The sequence below is a fragment of the Hirundo rustica genome, chromosome 20, assembly GCF_015227805.2.
Source record: "Hirundo rustica isolate bHirRus1 chromosome 20, bHirRus1.pri.v3, whole genome shotgun sequence".
Classification (NCBI taxonomy): domain Eukaryota; kingdom Metazoa; phylum Chordata; class Aves; order Passeriformes; family Hirundinidae; genus Hirundo; species Hirundo rustica.
In genome coordinates this window covers 833,861-853,091 of record NC_053469.1, presented here as the reverse complement: position 1 = coordinate 853,091, position 19,231 = coordinate 833,861, and the positions used below count along the sequence as shown (strand labels likewise).

Genomic DNA, 19,231 nt, shown 5'->3' with positions numbered 1-19,231 from the left:
CTGCTGTTGCCTTTTTTCCCCTTTGACTTCTCAAAGTAACAGTGATGGGGCAGTGCAGGGTTATGAGTCTTTAATGCTCTGGTTTTTAATTCCTCTTGGGATGTGATGTGTCATTTTGCTTTGTGCTCCAGCTAAATGGAGCACTAACTTCCATGAGCTGTGCAAACAGGACTTGCTCCCTGGAGTGCATTCTTGAGAAGTTTCAGGGCCTTTCTTTGAGTAATTCATCAAAATAATGTCTGTCAAGTCATGACTGACTAAACCACTCAAGACTGTTCCCCAGGGAGATGTGCAGAGATGTCTTTAAAGGATCATAGGAAATAGATGGGGGCAACAGGAAATTTGGCTTCAATTAATCATCTTCAAAAAGCTACAATTTGAGTAGCTCTGGTCAGGCTTCTCCCCTAAGGATGGGATGGAAGTGCTGTTCCATAGCCCATCCCTAGCATGAGTTAGGAAGCACCTCCCCTGCCTCACTGCCTCCTGTGTCCTGTAACCATGCTGTGCTGCAAGTCTGCTCCTTCCCAAAGCTAAAAATCTTGGAATCTGTCTGAACAGCTGTTTTGTCTTGAGGTTTTTTTGTAAAAGCTTTACCTGTGTTGGGTTCCTCAGTAACTGTCTGAGTGCAGCTCAGTGGTGCAGCGGCAGCCGAGCCTCACTCAGTCCTGGGGGTGTCAGTAGCTGGTCTGTGGTGGCTGAGGGAGCTCTGCAGGCAGGAACACTTACATGAACAAGGGAAAAAATTTAATACAGAGAGCTGGAAACTGCTCTGTGCACCTCGTAAGGTCAGACTGGACACAGCAGCTGGGGCAAAGCCCTCCAGGGCAGATTATACACTCCTGAAGGGGCTCTCTTATATTTGTAACACCGGACTTTTAGAGCAATACTGTTCTGTGACCAAATTATTCAGGTGCTTTGAAGATCATAGAGATCTGCTCAACAGAGCAGAGGACACACGTAAATGCTTTAGATTTAGGAGTCAGCCACTTTTTGTTTTCCTGTCTAAACCATTACTGTGCCAAGACTGAGGAGAGTTAGTTCGGGATTTCTGAATCTGACATTTTTGGGGGTTAAGAATTCTCTGAATTCTGCCCAGATGCACACATAGATGTTTTATTCCTGGTTTCATTCCTGTTGGGAGCAGACCCCAGCACAGCTTGCTGGCCTGCAGGAGCCCTGGAGCAGAATAGATCTCACCAGCCCAGTCCCAGCAGCTGCTCCTTCCAGAATAAACGCTGCTGGGAGGATCTGCCCCCTTGACTTGACAGATCACTTTTGGCACGTGTTTATTATCATTCTGCCATTGAACTGGTTGTTGGGAGCAGGATTCTGCCTCATGCAGGCTGAAAAGCACAAGTTGGTTCTGGCCTGGGCACGGCCCAGCGAGAAGGATGAGGGGAGCGCAGGTGGGAGTGCTTGGGAGCGTTCTGGGAATGCAGAGGGACCGTGCCTCGGGCAGCCCAGCTGCGGAGGTACAGGGAGCCTTTTGCCTCTCTGAGAATCAAATTATTTATTACCAAAAGTAATTTTATAGTGAATTGGTTTAAAGTTATTTTACAGCTGTGTGCCTGTATATCGTATTTTGGTAAAAACGGATATTTTCCTTAAAATATATAGAGATATATAAATAAACTTTTTTTGGAGCAAATGGACTTTTTTTGCAAGGGATCTGTAATCGCCAAAGCAGTGTGATGCCAGAAGCGACTGTGCCGTTGTTCGGGGAGGGAAGGAAGCGTGTTTGTGTTACTGCTGGACACTGCGGGAGAAGCGAAAGCCGCGCTGGAACTGGGCCCTGCCGCTTGTCCCCGCCGGAGCGCACACACCCGGCTCGGGCGGGTTCCACAGACCGAGCAGCCCCGCGTCCTGCTCGTCACCGCCTTTCCAGAGACTTTGGAGCAGATTTCCGTTCGCTTTCGTCCCCGCCGCGCCGGGACCGCTCCCGCCCGGTGGTCGCGGTTGTGCCGTGTCCGAGCCGTTCGCTGTCCCTGTCCCGGCCGCCGCCGCCCCGGCCCCGCCGGCGGACTGTGCTGTCAATAAACTGTGGTAAACGCTCGTACCGAGGCGCCTGGTCCGCTCCGGGTGGGACAGCGGCGGAGAGGCGCGGGGCTGAGGGCGGAGCGGGGCGCGGAGCTGAGGGCGGAGCGGGGCTGAGGGCGGAGCGGGGCGCGGAGCTGAGGGCGGAGCGGGGCCCCGGGGGGAGGTGCGGGGCTGAGGGCGGAGCGGGGCTGAGGGCGGAGCGGGGCCCCGGGGGGAGGCGCGGGGCTGAGGGCGGAGCGGGGCTGAGGGCGGAGCGGGGCCCCGGGGGGAGGTGCGGGGCTGAGGGCGGAGCGGGGCCCCGGGGGGAGGTGCAGGGCTGTCGGCGGAGACAGGCTCAGGGCGGAGCGGAGCTGAGGGAGGAGCGGGGCCGGTGCCGCTTCCGCCCCGTGCGGCGCTTCCGGGTCGGCGGTGTCCGGGGAAGCTGTCGCGGGACCGGTGAGGCCCGGCCGGGCATGGGCGGTGAGGAGCGAGGGGGTGTTGGGCCGGGAGAGCAGAGGGCGGCCGGGCCGGGGCCGCGGGGGAGCGGCGGTGACAGGCCCTCGGTGCCTGGGGGCAGAGCAGCCTCCGCGGGCCGGGCCGGGCCTCGCCTCTCTCGCGTGTGGGTGAGGGCCGGGCTGGGGGAACCCCCCCGGGCCCCGGCCCCGCCGCCGTTTGGGGCCGTTGGTTTGGGGCTTTAACGGATTCTGCTCTGGGAGACCCGATTTTTTTTAACGTGTTGTAACAGACGCGATGCTAAAAGGTTTTCTGTTACCTTTAAATGATCTATGCCGGTGGGATTTTTTAGTGTGGAACCCATTTCTGTTTGATTTTCAGGTACTGCCAGGCCTTGAGGGCTTTAACGGCACTAGAAATGCAGTAGAGCGGTGGATGAGGCTCAGAATTAAGTCTCAGCGTTCGGAAGCTTTATACAAGAGTGTCAGTGTATTAAACGTTGGAGGTCGTGGCTTTCCAAAGGGCCTGGATATTTGAGGGCTGTAGAGCAGTAAAATGTTTGCCAAATTGAAGAAGAAGATCGCAGAGGAGGCAGCGGTTGCTCCCAGGCCCGGAGGAACCGCCCGTATTCCCAGGTCTGTCAGCAAGGAATCGATCACGTCCGTGGGAGCAGACTCGGGAGACGACTTTGTGAGTTAACACCTTGCTTTGAGATCTGATTTCTCTGACAGTATTTTTATTACGGTTTTGCAGACAACCATTTTAATTCTAGCATGTGATTTGAATAGGTAGCTGTGGTGTCTTTGTAAGCGTATCTCTTAATGCATAAATGTATCATTAGCTTGACTGAACTTAAATATTGAAGAGAAAACGTTTGTTAAACAGAGTAGTTACCATGAGGCTTCCACTCCCACAAAAACAAGAGTTACAAAGCTGTTTCAATACAAAACATTGATAAATAGACATAAAATATTGAATTCAACTGTAATTATGTGTAAGATACGTATTAGTAAAGTTGATTACTGAAGCATAGAATCCTAGAATGGTTTGGGCTGGAGGTGACCTTTAAGCTCATCCACCCCGTCCGTGGACAGGGACACTTCCTACTAGACCAGGTTGCTGCAAATCCTGTCCCACCTGGCCTGGAACACTTCCAGGGATGGAACAGCCAAAGTTTCTCTGTCATTAGCAAAAACAGCTACATGCTGGCCAGCTTTCATTTTACCTCTTGGCTTCCTGTACTCTTCCTACCTGAGACATTGTATATGTCTCTGCCGAAAATCTGTGCCGTGTTGCTGCACTCAAAACTCAAATTGTAGTTCCTCTCTTTCATTATCAAACATTGTTTAAACAAGTGGTAAAATTCCAGGAGCTTGTGGGTTAAATGAAACCCTGGAATGCTCTGGCACCTCTGCCCTGGCTGGCTGTTGCATTTTTGAAAGCCTGGATTAAGGCAGTGTCACCCCACTGCGGGAGCCAGCAGGACCCACTGCAGAGCCAGCAGCAAGTCTTGTTTGTTGTCTGCAGAGTGAAGAAGTTATTTGCACAGTTGAGCTTTAAATGATTTTTTTTTTTTTTTTTGAAGCTCAGCTGAAATTTCAGTTCTGTTAAGCAGGAAGTTGGAGCTCCTAATGTTTAAATAGGTGGATGTATATTAGTCTTGTGTTTTTCTGAGGTTTTTTTTTTTTCCTTAGCACTTAAGAAATTTTCATGTAGAAGTTCTGTTTACCATCTTGCAAGTTTGTGGGGCAGAAAACAAATAATGGCAGTGACTGAAGTCTTGAGTGGTTTTCAGAAGACCTCCAAGAATTAGTTGTTTAATCAATATTCATGTAACTGCTCTTGCTATTGATTTTTATGGAGCAAAACTCACCAGAGGACTCATAAGTCAGTTATGCAGCAGACTTTGTGTGGACAGATAGCTGCATCAGTGCTTCAGTGAGTTTATCCCACCTGAAAAGCATTACTGCTTCTTTTCTGATTACTTTGATTTTCGTGACTCTCTCTTTGACCTTTGCTGGTGCCTGTGCTGCAGGGCCTGATTTCCTCCCCCTCAGTCGTTGCATTCCCCCATCTCCTCAGTGACAGTTTGGACAAACAGTTCCCAGCCCCAGCTCCTTCCCAAGCGTTGTGCTCTGGCAGCCTGGCACTATTAAGCCCTTGCTGGTTTTCTCCTTCAGCATTTTTTACATGTTCTGCTGTGCTAGTACATTTTTCCCCTCTATGTGGAAAACAAGTGCTATTCTCACAGGCAAGAGAGTGGTTATTATCCCAGACTTAATGTATGGCAGGGTCACTTTTTCTAAGTCTTGTAAGTTACAGGGTGTTGCTTTTCTCCCAAGGCTTCTGATGGAAGCAGTTCCAGAGAGGATCTTTCATCCCAGTTGCTCAGAAGAAATGAACAAATAAGAAAACTGGAGGTGAAGCTGTCTGGTATGTGCCCTGACACGTATAAAACTTGTTACTTTAGAAAATGTTTTCCTTTGAATTTACATGTTTTAATTTATTAAAAATACATGGGGTTAGGCTCTTTTGAAAACTGATTTGTATCAGCCTTGTTGATTGACAACAAGGTAGCATCCAGTATCATTAATTTTTTATGAAGGCAACTGGGTCTTTGCTGATTTCAGCAATCGATTTCTGTGATTCCTTTGAACAGCTGGGGTAGCTTTCTGTCCCATTTCAAACAATGTCTGTCCCCACTTGTGTGTAGTGGTTTGTTTCTCATAGGGTCTGAGCTTTCTGGTATTGACAGTAACACAGTGCTATCCTTAAAGAAGTAGGCTGAGAAATGAAGAAGAAACAAAGAATTCAACATAAAACAGTCCTGAGGTTTTTTTTCTTTCTAATCCCCTGTTCTGTAAAGCTGTAGTGAAGGCTGGCGCTGTTCTCCATCCCTGTTGTAGGGAGGGGACCGGAGACCAGCTGAACTGTGTTACGCTGCTGCTTCCCAAAGCTCATGAGAGGCCTTGGAAAACTAGGAAAGCTTACAGCCAGATCAGGATTATTTTAATTTATTCTGGAGACTTCTCAGGCTTCTGTTCAGTTCAAGGAAATATAGGCTTCAAAGATTATTCCACATCGAATTTGAAAGGCCCAAATGCTCATCTTCTTGCACGAGGTAAACTTGAAAGTGCTTGCTGGGGCTTAACGCAGGAGAGGGAGGCTCTGAGTATCAGGAGTCTCATGCAGGCAACCAACCAGTGAGTAAATCCTCTATTCCATCATACAGGAACTTCTCCAGGGTGTGCGTGTACTCTGTTTCGGTTTTTATTCCCTGCCTCCCATGTCGTGTGGGTTCTGCTGAGTGAGGGTGAGGGCGGTGCTGTGGGACTGGAACAAGGAACAAATGGACGAGATGGCCATGAATTAACTCTTCCTTCACCCTCCAGTGCCAGACACCTTTCCTGAACAGAGTTAAATGTCACTGTCCTGGGATGAAGTAAAAAGGGAGGGACAATTGTTCATTCTCTGGTTCTGCTCTTGTCTGTGTGACTGACACCCTTGGGACAGGCTCTTCTGTTTTTGCCAACCCTGTGAACAGTACAGAACTATTTGCTTGTGTTCATTGTTGTGCTCACCCAAGTTTTCCTCAGCAGGAATGATTTTCTGTTTAAGAAAATCATCATTGTCATTTGCCACTCCTCCTTTACTCATCTTTTTTTTTTTCTTTCTTTCTTTTTTTTCCTTTTTCTTTTTTTTTTTTTTTTTTTTTTTTTTGTGTGTGTGTGTTACCCTGAAAATGTCCTTCCCCAATGTCTGTCCATTCCTGGTCTCTTCCCCCTCCTCACACAAGATTATGCTGATCAGATCCGAAATCTGCAGAAGATGAAAGAGAAGCTTGAAAATGCATTAGAAAAGCATCAGGATTGTACGTATTTTTCTATTTTCCATTTTATTCAGTTAAGTTGAAAACTGCTGTGGTTGGAAGGAAAGAGGTGTGGTGTACAGGTGTGCTAATGATTTCCTTTCAAACTGTGCACCTCTTAGTGTGAATGATTACAACGCGATTTGTTACCTTATTTGCAGCATAAAAGGCAGCAGCAGCGCGTTGAACAAAGTTGTTATTATAGTCCTTCTGCCAAATTTGGGGCTAACATGCAGGAAAGATGTTTTGGAAACCCACAGCTTTGTTCTAATCCAGCAAGGAGCAGTATTCCTGTCTGCTGTTAGCTTTGGCTCTTGGCCAAAGAGCGTGAGGGAATGAGTAGCACAGTGCTAGTGCTACAGTCAAGATGGGGCTAATTACTTGCAGAAGAAGCTCTTTAAAGTTATAAATAACTTACAGAAAAGTGAGAAGCAATTTTAAAAGATGAGTTTTTAATATAGCTGGTGGTTCTCTGTTGATAGCCTCCATGAGGAAGTTTCAGGAGCAGAATGAAGCTCATCAGGCCAGTCGAGCCAAGATGGCTGAAGGAATGGCTTTGGCCTTGGAAAAAAAGGACAAGGTAGGAGAGCTTGGGCAGGACTTTGGACTCTCATGACCCTGATGTTTGAAGGAGGTGTTGCTATTAATTGAAATAATTGTTCAGCACTGTGTGTGAGCGTGCCAGTGCTGAGGGAAGGAGGGAGGGCTGAGCTCAGTGCCAGGAATGATGCAGGACTTGTCACTGCTCAGACTGTTCCGACTGGTTTTAATAAGAGCCCACAAAAATTCCTAATGAAAGGTTAAGCTTGTGCTTGGATAAGATTCAATGGCAGTAGGCCTGTTGTCACATTTCTTTTACTTGCATAAAACTTATTCAGGTAGCATAAATGATTCCCCAGCCTTTGTCTATTCAAGCACTGGTGTTACTGCACTGCTGCTGATTATTTTTTTAATCATTACTAAATCTTAGTATCTCCTAACAATACAAATTCTATTTTTTTTTTTAAACATATTTTCTGTCCTTGCAAGTCTACAAATGGATTTTGATATCTTTTTTTCCTTTCTTGCTTGTTCAGGAGTGGATGGAAAAGCTTGGTCAAATTGAAAAGGTAATTAACCTTGGATGTTTTTTTCAGGGGGTGCAGTGTGTATTTGTGTGTATTTGCAAACATCATCTTGCACACTTCCAACTCTATCAGAACCTGACTGTGTTCAACTCTTTTTGTTATTTGGTCATTGTTCAGTGGGAGAGGCCAATCATTTGCTTTTTGTTACCAGCCCAAATGCTCAGGGAGGTCTTTTTGGTTTTACTTTTCAGTGGGGAAGTAAAGAATGATGGGTTGTGATGGGAAAGTTGTCCTTCTGTAAGGTGGAACATTGTCCATTTTTAAGAGTTCAGTTTAGATGGCCATTGGTGGCATTGTAATGAATTCAGAATTCTTTTTATGTTTTTTTAAAGTTTGGTAATTTGCACTGTGACATGAATCTGAATGGATTTCTAGTTCTGTATGGAGCACCATCAGGAGCTGTATGGCTGCAAGACAAGATTTCTTTCCCAGAGAGTTTACCCAGACTTTTATTAAATTGACACGAGCATACAGATATCCTTTGATTTCCTTTGGTTCTGTTCATTTATCAGGAAAAAAAAATGCTTCAAATGCAGTTACAAGAAACGAGGGAGCAGAGTTTGAACCTTTTCCAAAAACGAGATGAAATCGATGAACTGGAGGGCTTTCAGCAGCAGGAAATTGCCAAAGTTAAACACATGGTAAGAATACTTTAAACTTTTTATTGACTAAATTTTTTACTAGGATATTAAGTTAATGGTAGCCCAGCATTCATTTTTTCAGCCTTTATGCTTGTACATAGATGTGGTTAGTGTCAAAATTGTAACAGTAGCTACTGAACACGATATTATATAGTTTATCTCACTTAATTCAGCCCACAAATTAGTGAAGCAGGCAGGTTTCAATTAAAAGGTTTATCAGTGTTACTGGTCACCTGTAATGTCAAAGATAATTTTCTAATATTCAGCTTTTGAAAAAGGAAGAATCTCTGAGCAGAGCAGAGCAGGAGCTCGAGGCGCGTGCTCGGGAGCTGACCCAGGCCAAAGTGGAGCTGCAGGAGGCGAGGAGCGAGTCCTCGGGCCTCAGGAAGGATCTCCAGCACCTGCAGCAGCAGATCGTGGAGCTGGAGGCTCGGAGGTACGGAGCTGAGGATTTCAGAGGAGCAGAAGATGTGTTTCCCCAGTATTTTCACTTCATGCTCAGTTCTGTCCCTTTGGAAGAGTTTGTCCATGTAGTGACTTGACTGAATTTTTGCCTCTGCTGTGGCCATGGGGATGTAAATACCAAGCCAGTGATAGTAATACTTTTTTTGTAAATGATTTCCTTTTTTCGTAGTTTGGGTGCTTAACTGTCACTTTTTTTGGCAAATAAATAATCAAGCAGTGATTGATGGTGACTGGTTTTAGGACAAGAAAATTTTGTTGATGCTTAATCCGTTTTCATAAGCAGCAGAATTATCTGCTAAAGATTATTTTTCTGGAATGGTATGTCACTTGTTTTTATTCTCTTTCTGTGAAGAGATGAACTAATGACAGCTGAGACAAATGCAGAAAATAAGATCACTGCTCTGGAGTTAAGAGAACAGGAGCTACAAACTGTCATTCAGCAGCTTTCTGTAGACTTGCAAAATGTAAGTTTGAGCCAAGTGAGATTTGATTCAAAGAGCTCCATGTCTGCAGAAGTTAGAATAGATATCAGTTAAGTGGTGTTGGAAATTTAAGTTTCGAAGTAAGTAATTTCTCAAAATGTTTAGGCTCGAGTGGCTGGTTCTGGTTGTGAGAAGAGACTGGAAATGTTACAAGTGGAGCATGAATCTCTGAAGATGGAATATGAGCAACAGAAGCAAAAGGTGAGGTGCTTTCAGATGCATGTGCTGTTGCTGGTGTAGAGGTGCATATCTGGGTAATGTACAACATTGTGTAGGTGGAAGTTTGGCGTCTAGAAAGTGTTCCAGGATCATATTGTCTTTTCAAATAGGACTTTCCTTTCTACTGGCATTTCCAAAAGTCAAGCCACAACAGATGAGGTGAAAGCGTCATTACAAAAAAGATGCTGTGATTTCTCATTCCCACAGATGACTTTTGAATTTGCTGAGAGAGATAAACTTACTGAACAGCTGCAGGAAAAAGTGTCTTCCCTGGAAAACAAGCTAGAAAGAAATCTCTCAGGAGATGAACATATGCAGGAGCTGCTCAAAGAGGTAATTAAACAGTTAAAGGCTGCTTAGAAGTACAATATTAGTGAGTTGTTTGTTTTGGGTTTTTTAGGTCATACGTTGCTTCTCACCCATGGAAAGAAAGCTGCTGATGTCATACAGCCACATTTGTCCTGTCAGTGTGTTTTGGCACACTGTCTGTGCTGGGCAGAACGTGTGGCTGGCTACACTGAGCCTGTTGTGTAGATCCTGCACAGATGTCTGTGTTGGCCTTTCTGCATTGTCTGTTTGGGCACTGCCTCTGACTGCTTAGAAGGAAGAGAGCAGCTTCCTAGCATCCCCATGGGAGGTGGAACAATTTGAGAGTTTTTTTTAATTAATCTTTACAAGAACAGTGAATGCTTTTCCTTGCTCTTTGGCAAGGCAGTGGGGCTGGGAGGGGAACTGTTTGCACACAGGTGTGCAAACAGAATGTTGTATGCTGAAAACCTCAGCCTCAGAAGCGTTCAACAACAGCTGAAAACAGAAACTTAGCCGTCGTTAGTCCCCTTTTCTCTCATTGCTTCTTGATCTCTTTTTCAAGCACTGCTGCTCCTGCTCAGAATCAGCCTGGAGCAATGTTTCCCCAGCTGGGCCTTGGGAAGACTGGGGATGTTTGCTCTTCCCTGGTCAGGGTGCCTACAGTCGCATCACCTCGGTGTTGCTGTGACAAAAGGACTTGGCTCAGTAAACTCAAGGCAGTTTAAAGTTCATAAGGAGACATTAAAACATTCTTTCCTGTTTTAGTTTGACCTTATTAATGAAATAAAAAAGAAAATTTTAATTACTCCCCCAACTTACGTCTTTGTCCATCCTTGCGCGTGTTCTTCACCTTGATGTAATCTTCAGAAAGCTGCTCTTGAGCAGAGGCTGGAGGAGAGCAGGCAGCAGGCACTGACAGACAGGACACAGCACAGCGAGGCCGTGAACCGCTTGGAAACACAGGTGAGTTGTTTTTAATTTCACCACAGATTCCCACTCTTTTTGTCCTCTGTGCCCTGTTCCTCCTCCCCCAGCTGCACTCCCAGCCAAAGGTGAGACTACAGTTTTAGTCCTGAAAGGAAAATAATTGATCAGTGTCTGGGCATCTCCCCATTTCATGGGTGGAGGAGGGCCTAGAGGTGAAGATAGAGATTTTGTGCAGATCCTCCCTGTACTAAAAAACAAATAACTCAAGTGCAAGCATTGCTGGGGCAGTGCTGTGGTGAAGAATTCCTAAAACCAGCTTGTGTCAAATCGGCAGCCTCTTTGATCTATGCGGTTTCAGGAACTTAACATTTATCTTTCCCTCCTGGGCCATTCTGTATTATCTAAACTTTTTTTAATAACATAGATGCCAATGGATAAGGAAATTAATTCATGGTGTAATTCTAGAATAAAGAACTGGAAGAGAAACTACAGATTGCAACAGAAACATTGAAAGAGAGCAAAGAAGCAGCTGCTGACCAGAATCTGAAGATCCAGAAGCTGGTGAGTATCCTGCATGTTTCACTGACCAGTAACAGACCAGTCTTCAGCACCCCCAGAGACAATCACTTCTGTGTTTTGTTATTCAAGTGTTTGTTTTCTTGCTGTTTGTCTCCTGAACTCCGGTCTGTGAGTACATGACGCTGCTGCCAAAGGAATAATGTTCCTCAGTTTGAGAGTGTCTCATGGAATGGTGTCTGATCGTGTCAGAATGATGTCAAAATACCATTTTATTAATGTGGTTTTCTGTATTTCTCTTAAGCAAACTGATCTAGAGGATGAAAGAAATCAACTGCAGCAACAGATTTTAAGTGAGAAACATCAGTATGATGAGAAAGTTACTGGGCTGGAGTCTCAGATTGCTGCTCTTGAAAAAGCTTGGGAGTTGGATAAAACAGCAGCTCAGCACAGGATTGTAAGTACAGAACTGTCTGGTGGGCTGTGAGAGTCTTCACAACACAGTTTTAACACAGCTTGTAGAGCTTGCTTGTTGTCTGAATGTTCTTATTCAGCTCTCCTGGTATTATAATAGAAGATGTCATACCTTGAACTAAATATGAGCAAAACATTAGATGTGTTTAATTGTTTAAAGAAAGCATTAGAATAATTGTACTGCATATTTAAACACTCTTTATTTTACAGAGCCAATTGGAAAATGAAAATGAAAACCTCAAGGGAAGCAAAGAAGGGTATGAAAGTTCTTTAAAACAACAAGAGTCTGAACTGAACAGATTAAAGGTAGGGGCTGAACTGGGTACTGGCATTGTCTTGGGACAGAGCTGAGGTTAATAACAGTAAACAGCACAGTGGGTTACATTCAGTGCTTGGAGGCCTGTTATGTTCAGAGTGCAGGTACCTGGAGCTGTAAATCATCTCTGGTACTCAGCAGAAATGTGTTTGAGAAGCATTACAAAGGGCTGATCCTTTTCTGAACCAGAATGCTTGGGTCTGCCTAAGTCAGGCAGAAGTAATACATTCCCATATTGTCAGGGATGTGAAGAGCTTGGAAATCCTGTTAGCAATGGTGCATACAGAATGGTTCAATGTCAGATTCCACTCACAGTGTTCAAACCAAAAAGTTAAAGACTTAGATTAGTTGGGTATTTATAGTTTATCCAATTTTGACTGTAATTTTAGATGGTTGAAATTTTTTCCATAGCTACTCCTGGATGCACAATTGGAATAAAGATCTGTTGTAGCAAGGAGCTACTTCTTTGTAATAGAAACTTCAAGCTGAAAGATCTTGTAAGCATAGGGTTTGTTTGGGTTCTTACATCAGTTCTGTGTTGCTCTTGCATATGCAGAGAGCATCAGTCAATAAAACAAAACCTAACTCATTTGGAAATTGCAGCGTGTCAGAACACTCATAAATGTAGTCCTAATAGATTTGGGGTTAAAGATGAGAGACTGACTTGATTTGCTTGTCTCACATAACCTCTCAATTCTGGTTTACAGAGTGAGATGAGCAGCAGAGAAACTGTCAGTGTGGAAATTGCCAAAGCATTGGAAGAAACACGGAAACAGAGAGAGGAATTACAACAGCAGGTCGGTTAAGATCTGTTAGATCTGTGTTTGCTGGGCCAGATCTGGGTAGAGGGGTTTAAGGCCATCTCCTGTTTTGCTCAGGGGCTTTGGCAGCTGCCATGTGCTGTCTGTGACAATCTGATGGTGGCACAGCAGCCAAGCAGGGTTTAGCTCTTCCAGTTTTAACTTCAGTGCTTGTTACTGAGGGCACCATTGTGGAGGTGATGCCTGCTGAGCCTCTGAAGGATGCTAGATCTTTCAACACCCTCTTCCTGTTTTATATCTATAATGAATTCTGTTCATTGTTTTTCTGCTTTGAAGGTTTCACATCTGAATGCCCTAATAAAGGAGAAAGAACAGGTGATTGATGAAAAATGTGATCTGCTGCTAAAACAGAAGGAAGAACTGAACCAACTCAGTCAAGGTTAGACCAAATGAGTCTACTGTATCGCAGACAACTTTAAGTACAGTCTCTAGTTCTGGCCTTGCTTGGCAGAGTGTAATTTTTCTAGATTTCTCCTCCATATTTAATATCGGAGAATTTTCAAAATTGTTTATAGTTCACTACCAATTACACAGTCTCTTTTCTGTCTGTCTCTTTCCTGGCTTTCTGTCTTCATGGCAGACAAAATGGATTAGAAACTCCCATCTGATGTGCAGCACTGATACTAAGCAGGTCTCTCCTTTCCCAGACCATGAAGCTGCCTTGCTGCAGGTGCATCAGTTACAGCTGGACATAGAAGCAAGTCAGAGCCAAGCAGTGGAGAAAGAGGAAACAGTAAGAAGAGAAATGGATGAGCTGAAGCTGCAGGTACAGGAGTGCCTGTTGGCCAAAGAGCATGAGAAAAATGTGAGTGCAGTTGCAAATCCGTTCTGACAGACTTCCCGGGAAAAGAGGGAGGTGTGCAGGAGCCCCCCAGTTCTGTCCTGCCTGGACAACCAAAAAGAAGTCTGGCTTTCTCCCTGGGGAGCATTCTTGGGCTGCAAATGTCATGCTATCTCTCCACTGTTTATTTTTGTAGGTTTTGGAACTGGATGAGTCGACGAGGGCCTTGGACAATGAGCATTTCCCTTCTCCAGAAAACTCCGTGGTGGAACAGAACGGAGAGGTGGCACCTGCAGATGTCATTCAACTTCAGAAGGATAACAGAGAGCTGGAACAGCAAATTGCTGAGAAAAACAAGGTGAGCAGAAACAGATAGTCGTCTTTCCCCTTTTAATTAGGAAGCTGAGTAATTGGTGCTGCCCATGCTGCAGCCTTTAAAGGACAGGTCTGTCTGGTTTGGATCCAGTATGCTCTGAGTAAATGCATTTCTCTGGATTGCACAAGTATCTGCCAGCCATGAATAAAAACTGCAGCAAGAGCTGCATGAATCCTGATCTATTTTGGCAGAAAGATGCACCAAATGATACTATTTACAGCTTTCCTGCAGAGCCCTTTTGTGTGAATTCGGTTCAGTTCCACGGCTCTGTCACATGAAAGCCCAAGTGTCCTGTCACATGCCTGCTGCTGTGTGCAGCTGGCAGGGCAAGGAGGTCAGGTTGCTTCTTCACAGCTGTCAGTGTCAGTTATTATTTTATTCAGTACTCATTTATTTATCATGGGTTTTTCCAGATACCTGGGGGTCCTGACAATAAATAGTCTGTTAAACTCTCCTTTGCTGTGCTTACAGATGATAAAGCAGCTTCAGCAAAGAATGGCAGAACTCAAGAAAACTCTCCAGAAAGAGCTGGTAAGGGTTGTGCGTTTTCAGTCTCTTGAGATGGCACTTGCTGGCAGGTACTTGCACTGTCATTCCAAAAGCTTGATTGCTAATTCCCCTTTCATCTCTCTGCAATGGTTTATCTCTCCAAGAAAAAAAAAAAATCTATTTTAAAAAAATAATCAGGGGTTTTAAAATTGTTATTTTTGTTCTGATGTTGAAAATTTTTCTGAAGAAAGCCCACGTTGCAAAGGCTCAGAGCAGGTTAGTGATAGGAGAAAATTACCAAGGGGTAGTTTCCACCATGGAGCCAGTTCCACAGAACACTGACATCTCCAGCTCCTCTCCTGGAGTGTAGAGAGAGCTGGAGACACTGCTCTGCTGTGAGCCCATGAAGAGTGAGAAGCTGTTGATGCCCAGTTTGTACCCACCTGTGGGTACAACCCTCTTTAGATATCCTGAACCCAGACCCTTCCCAGTGTCAAGCTAACAGCATCTGTAGTGTACTTCTCTTTTTGTTCTGTGGGTTTGTTTTTTTGTTTTTGTTTTTAGAAAATAAGGCCTGACAGTGAGGTACTTGAGCTACGTGCAAATTCTGAAGTGCCTAATGCTTCTGTGACTGTCACCAACAACTCTGACTTGAATGACTCGAGGGAGATAAACTTCGAGTACCTTAAACATGTGGTACTAAAGTTCATGTCCTGCAGGGAGTCTGAGGTAAAGGTGCCACTTACCTTCTTTTTCTACATCTGTCTTTCTTTACAAATTACCACCTGTCACCTCATAAGGACACTTTATGCCAATTCCATAATTTTCCAATTAAAAAGTGTGCAGTGGGGGCAGTAAGGAAGAATAGCTGTCAGCAACATCTTTGGAAGTACAGACAACTGTGAACTACATAAAAGGGAAATGTGAGTTTTTAGGAAGTAGTTACATCTGGGTGTTAGAGATCTGCATCTACAAGACTCTGTATTGCTCTGAAGAGCATATGGAGTGTGAAATTAGAATGGCTGTGCATTTAAGAAAGGAAAAAACCAAGAAAAAGACAAAAATCACCTGCTATTGGTCTGTAAGAGGTAATTCCTTGTGGATTTGGAGCTCCTTCCTTTTCTCCACACGTTGTGCTGAAGTCAGAAAGTCATGCCAATAAAACTCTTAATTTCAAGTCAGTGGGTAAGGTGAAAAAATAACTACAATTTCATGGTGTCCCGAGTGCTTGACTCTGTCACTGTGCCCCAGTTAGATTGTGGAGTTCATGTGCCTCAGTGTGTATTTGAAATGACAGGAATCTCTCCTGCCTCATGCTGGTTTAAACCACTTTTCAAAGCAGGAGCCAGGCTGCTTCTCTCCTCTAACCAGGCTCCCACTTGTCTCCTTTCTCCTAAACAATTGTTAAAGAGCAGAAAGCCAGGAAGCACAGAAGTAAGATACAGGCCATGCTAGTCCACTGGAACTGGGAATAATGGGAGGTTGCTGGTCTGCTGAAGTCTGTGATAGACCTACAGAACTCTGGGCTGCATCACAGTCCTGAGTGTAGAGCCCAAGAGCATCATAAGCCACACAACTCTGTGGTTTCTTTCAGGCATTCCATCTCATTAAAGCTGTGTCTGTGTTACTGAATTTTTCACAAGAGGAAGAAAACATGCTCAAAGAAACTCTGGAGTACAAGGTAAGGGTTCTGTGCCATATGTAATCTCAAATGGGATTCCCAGGAGACAAAGAAAAATCCTAGATGCTGGGAGATTAGGAAAAGTGTCTTTTTTCCAAATGTTAGCTGCAATAATAAATGTAATTTATTATTAAAATGTTAGTTGACCACATCCATGTGGTGACTAAAGGCAAGCTGTTTAAATGACTGTAGAGTTCTAATTTGAAATTATTTAAAAAGAATATGCAAAGTATAATCTTCAGTCATTTTCACCTAAGGGAATGGGTGCTGCTCCTTCCAGATTTGATTGTGTGAAGATGTCTCCACTTCTTCAGTCTGGACTCTGCAGCATTCTGATTCATAATTAGGTCTTTCCATCAAACGATGAGAACATGGCTGTGTACCATTATTTCTTTTTCGCATCTCAAAAGTGTGAACCCTGTGTGATGTGAGTTGTGCTGTTGTGTCCTAGATGTCCTGGTTTGGGTCAAAGCCATCTCCCAAAGGCAGCATCCGGCCGTCTATCTCGAGCCCAAGGACTCTGTGGCCTTAAGGGAACCTGAAGGTGGCAGGCAGTATCCAGGCACTTCTTTCTGTGAAAAGAATGCTGAACACACTGCTCCAGGTGTGTCTTAATCACTGTCATTGCAGTATTTTGTACAAGAACTTCTGGCTCTGTTTACAAAACTAATGCTGTGCAAGGAGATATTTTCACTACAGACAGAACAGCTCTGGGCTGGAGTCGGGCCCCACCTTGGTGTCTGTGATGGGAGCAGCTCCTTGTGCTCATCACTCCTGGGTTCCTGGAACCAGGGTTCTGAGGAGCTCGCTGACAGCAGGGCTGCCACTTCAGTCTCTTGGGATGGTGATTCCAGCTGCTGTTCCAGGGTGCTGGAGTCCAGTGACTCTGGGCACAGAAAAGCTGCTTGTCTGGCTGTGGGAAGCCAGCAGTGAAAAATGTGTTGGCAGAACAGTGTTGAGAGTAGGATGGTTTGCAAAGCCTTTCACAGGACAGGAGCAGGAGCTTTAACCAAAAAAAGAACTCTGCCTTGCCTTCTAATACTGACATAACTAATGGTTGGCATTTTTTCATATCACTGTGTAATTTAAGGTGCATTTATCCTGGCCTGCAGTCCTCAAGGCTGCATGTTGATTATTTAATTTGAGGGCACAACTTTAGAGTTGTCTGATTTTACTTTTCTTAAAGAAAAATAATATTTAAAATGGTCTTAATTATAGTACCTAATCCTCAGTCGCCTTTAAAACTAATCCATTAGCCTGTTCCATGGGTTGTTAGCAGTGGGAAAAGGGGTAGGAAACCATTTTAAATTTTTAAAGCCGAGTTCCAGGTATTGTAAATCCACAATGAAAAATACCTTTTATTTAAAAAAAAAAAAAATAAATCTAGTGACAAAGGGTGAAGAATGCTGGTACTAAACACTTTAATTTTTTTTCTTCCAAGTCTGCTAGCAACAAATCCTCATAACCAGGATCTGCCTCTTTGGTTGTGGTTTTCTGTACTTCAAATACTGATGCTTAAAAACTGTTATGAGTATGTTAATAACAGTGTCCTGACTATTATGTTAAAAGAAATGCTGTTCATGAGGGGTTTGAGGGCAAAATTCAACTCTTAGTAAACAAGTCGTGGCTCCAGCAGCTTGTTTTCCTAATACAAAAAGGAAAGGGGACCAAGGTGATGCTTCCTCCCTGGAAGCACATTTTGCCCAGAGTTATTAACATCACTGCAAAAGCTGGATCCAAATGGGAAGCAGCACCAAGTCTGACTTCTGAAAAATGAGACCTATTTCCAGAAATCTACACGTGTATGGAGCTCAGTGAGCACGCTGCAGTTCTGGGTACTCTCTTACAAAGAAATTCATACTTCTGTTAAATATATTCAGGATAATTCAAGCTTTCTCCAGTAGAGATCCAGCAGGAGATGAATGTGCTGGTCCAGAGGATCCAGACCCTGCTGGTGTCCCAGACAGCCCCACCCCAGACACAGGTACTCCCAGGAGCTGTTACTGGGCACAGGTGACGCCCCTCAGCTTAGAGCCAGGTTGGATTTGTCTGAAGTTAAGAAAACCAACATAATTTTTTTGTACACTAAAGCTTGTCCAGTCTTTAGTAACCAGATTCATGGCACTTCCAGACAGGACAGAGCATGGAGGGGTTCACCCCTGCTCTACTGTGAAAATAGACAATCAAAAAGTACATTTATTTCAATTGTTTCTCTACTGAGATACAGCAGGGTGGAATAACCCTGTTGGTTCTGGGAAAATTTTATTCTCTGAGATCTTTTCCTTTCTAATGTCCGTTTGCCCTGCCCCTTTTCTGTGGGACCAGGAGTCAGGACTCCCTCACTCCCACTGCTCCCTGCTGAATGACTATTGGGTTTATGCTGATCCTGGCTTCAAAGGTTACTGCTGAACAATAAGGAAAGCAGGACAGGCAGCCTGGAACCGAGTGACAAAGTAAAATATTAGTGAATATTTAACCTAACAACTTCATTTTCAGATCCCAAATCTTCATACAGGATCAACTTACCATAAACTAGTTCTTAAGTGTTGAATTTTCGTTAGGTATCAGAGCAAGACTGGTGTGTATACATGTATTAAAAAGCTACTAATGCACTTTCCCTTGTCTCAGAACAGTGGTTATACATAATCCTTTCTATCACCATTGGATTTCTTTCCTTCTATGCTGTAAATATGGATTGTATGATGAAACACTATGAAATTTGTGGTGCAATACATTTTGGATCAAACCCCTAATCTTGATTTCTTTCTTTTTATAGTTCTGGTTATCTCCCCTGGGATGCTATAGCTATTTAAAATTGACTGTTAAAGCATGATCCACACCCCACCTTTGCCCAGGGTGAGGATGGGTGTGCCAGCTGTGCCACCAAGGCCTCTCACAGGGACTTGTGCCACAGTGAGGTGGCACTGCTGCTTCCAAAATCACCTCCCACCAGGAACAGCTGCTGCTGCACTTTGAGCAGCTGCTCCTTGGTGCCAAAGGGCAGGGAGCCCTGCCTGAGCCAGAGGGGGATGTGGGGACAGCCATGGATCCAGGAGCTGTGTCCTGCCTGGGCAAAGCACGGGCAACACAACACCTCTGGTGCAGAGGGCACACTAATGCATAAAGCACAAGTTCTGAAGTATCTTCTCAACTTTCTAGCGTGGACAAGAATATAAAATCCAACCCAGGGTGCTTATGTGTTCTATTCACTGCATCTCAGGAGTCTTGACTGGAACAGCTAAGCTTGGTGTCCCTACATCCAGGACAGAG

The 19,231-nt window shown here is 44.4% G+C and overlaps 1 protein-coding gene across 4 annotated transcripts; it reads left to right on the top strand.

Moving 5' to 3' along the window:
• The first annotated feature begins 1,775 nt into the window (after window positions 1-1,775).
• Window positions 1,776-18,966, top strand: GOLGA1 (golgin A1). Of its 4 annotated transcripts, none has more exons than XM_040083124.2 (23): window positions 1,776-2,043; window positions 2,851-3,159; window positions 4,812-4,902; window positions 6,266-6,340; window positions 6,820-6,917; window positions 7,414-7,446; window positions 7,977-8,105; window positions 8,372-8,541; window positions 8,923-9,034; window positions 9,158-9,253; window positions 9,479-9,604; window positions 10,448-10,543; window positions 10,973-11,068; window positions 11,328-11,480; window positions 11,708-11,803; window positions 12,521-12,610; window positions 12,911-13,013; window positions 13,282-13,439; window positions 13,612-13,773; window positions 14,263-14,322; window positions 14,845-15,009; window positions 15,875-15,961; window positions 16,413-18,965. In XM_040083124.2, exons 2-23 carry the CDS (start codon window positions 3,025-3,027, stop codon window positions 16,491-16,493), a joined length of 2,412 nt encoding a protein of 803 aa, XP_039939058.1. In that variant the 5' UTR covers window positions 1,776-2,043; window positions 2,851-3,024; the 3' UTR covers window positions 16,494-18,965. The 4 variants fall into 4 exon arrangements, with proteins under 4 accessions (XP_039939058.1, XP_039939056.1, XP_039939057.1 ...); XM_040083122.2 differs by lacking the exon at window positions 1,776-2,043 and adding an exon at window positions 2,360-2,472; XM_040083123.2 differs by lacking the exon at window positions 1,776-2,043 and adding an exon at window positions 2,392-2,496.
• Window positions 18,967-19,231: the final 265 nt, after the last annotated feature.

Bases quoted from the DNA above. Each gene is read 5' to 3' on its own strand.
- GOLGA1 (XM_040083124.2), top strand. From the start codon at position 3,025: ATGTTTGCCAAATTGAAGAAGAAGATCGCAGAGGAGGCAGCGGTTGCT. The intron at 11,804-12,520 runs GTAGGGGCTGAA...TCTGGTTTACAG, and splicing joins CTGAACTGAACAGATTAAAG to AGTGAGATGAGCAGCAGAGA. The intron at 14,323-14,844 runs GTAAGGGTTGTG...TTTTGTTTTTAG, and splicing joins AAACTCTCCAGAAAGAGCTG to AAAATAAGGCCTGACAGTGA.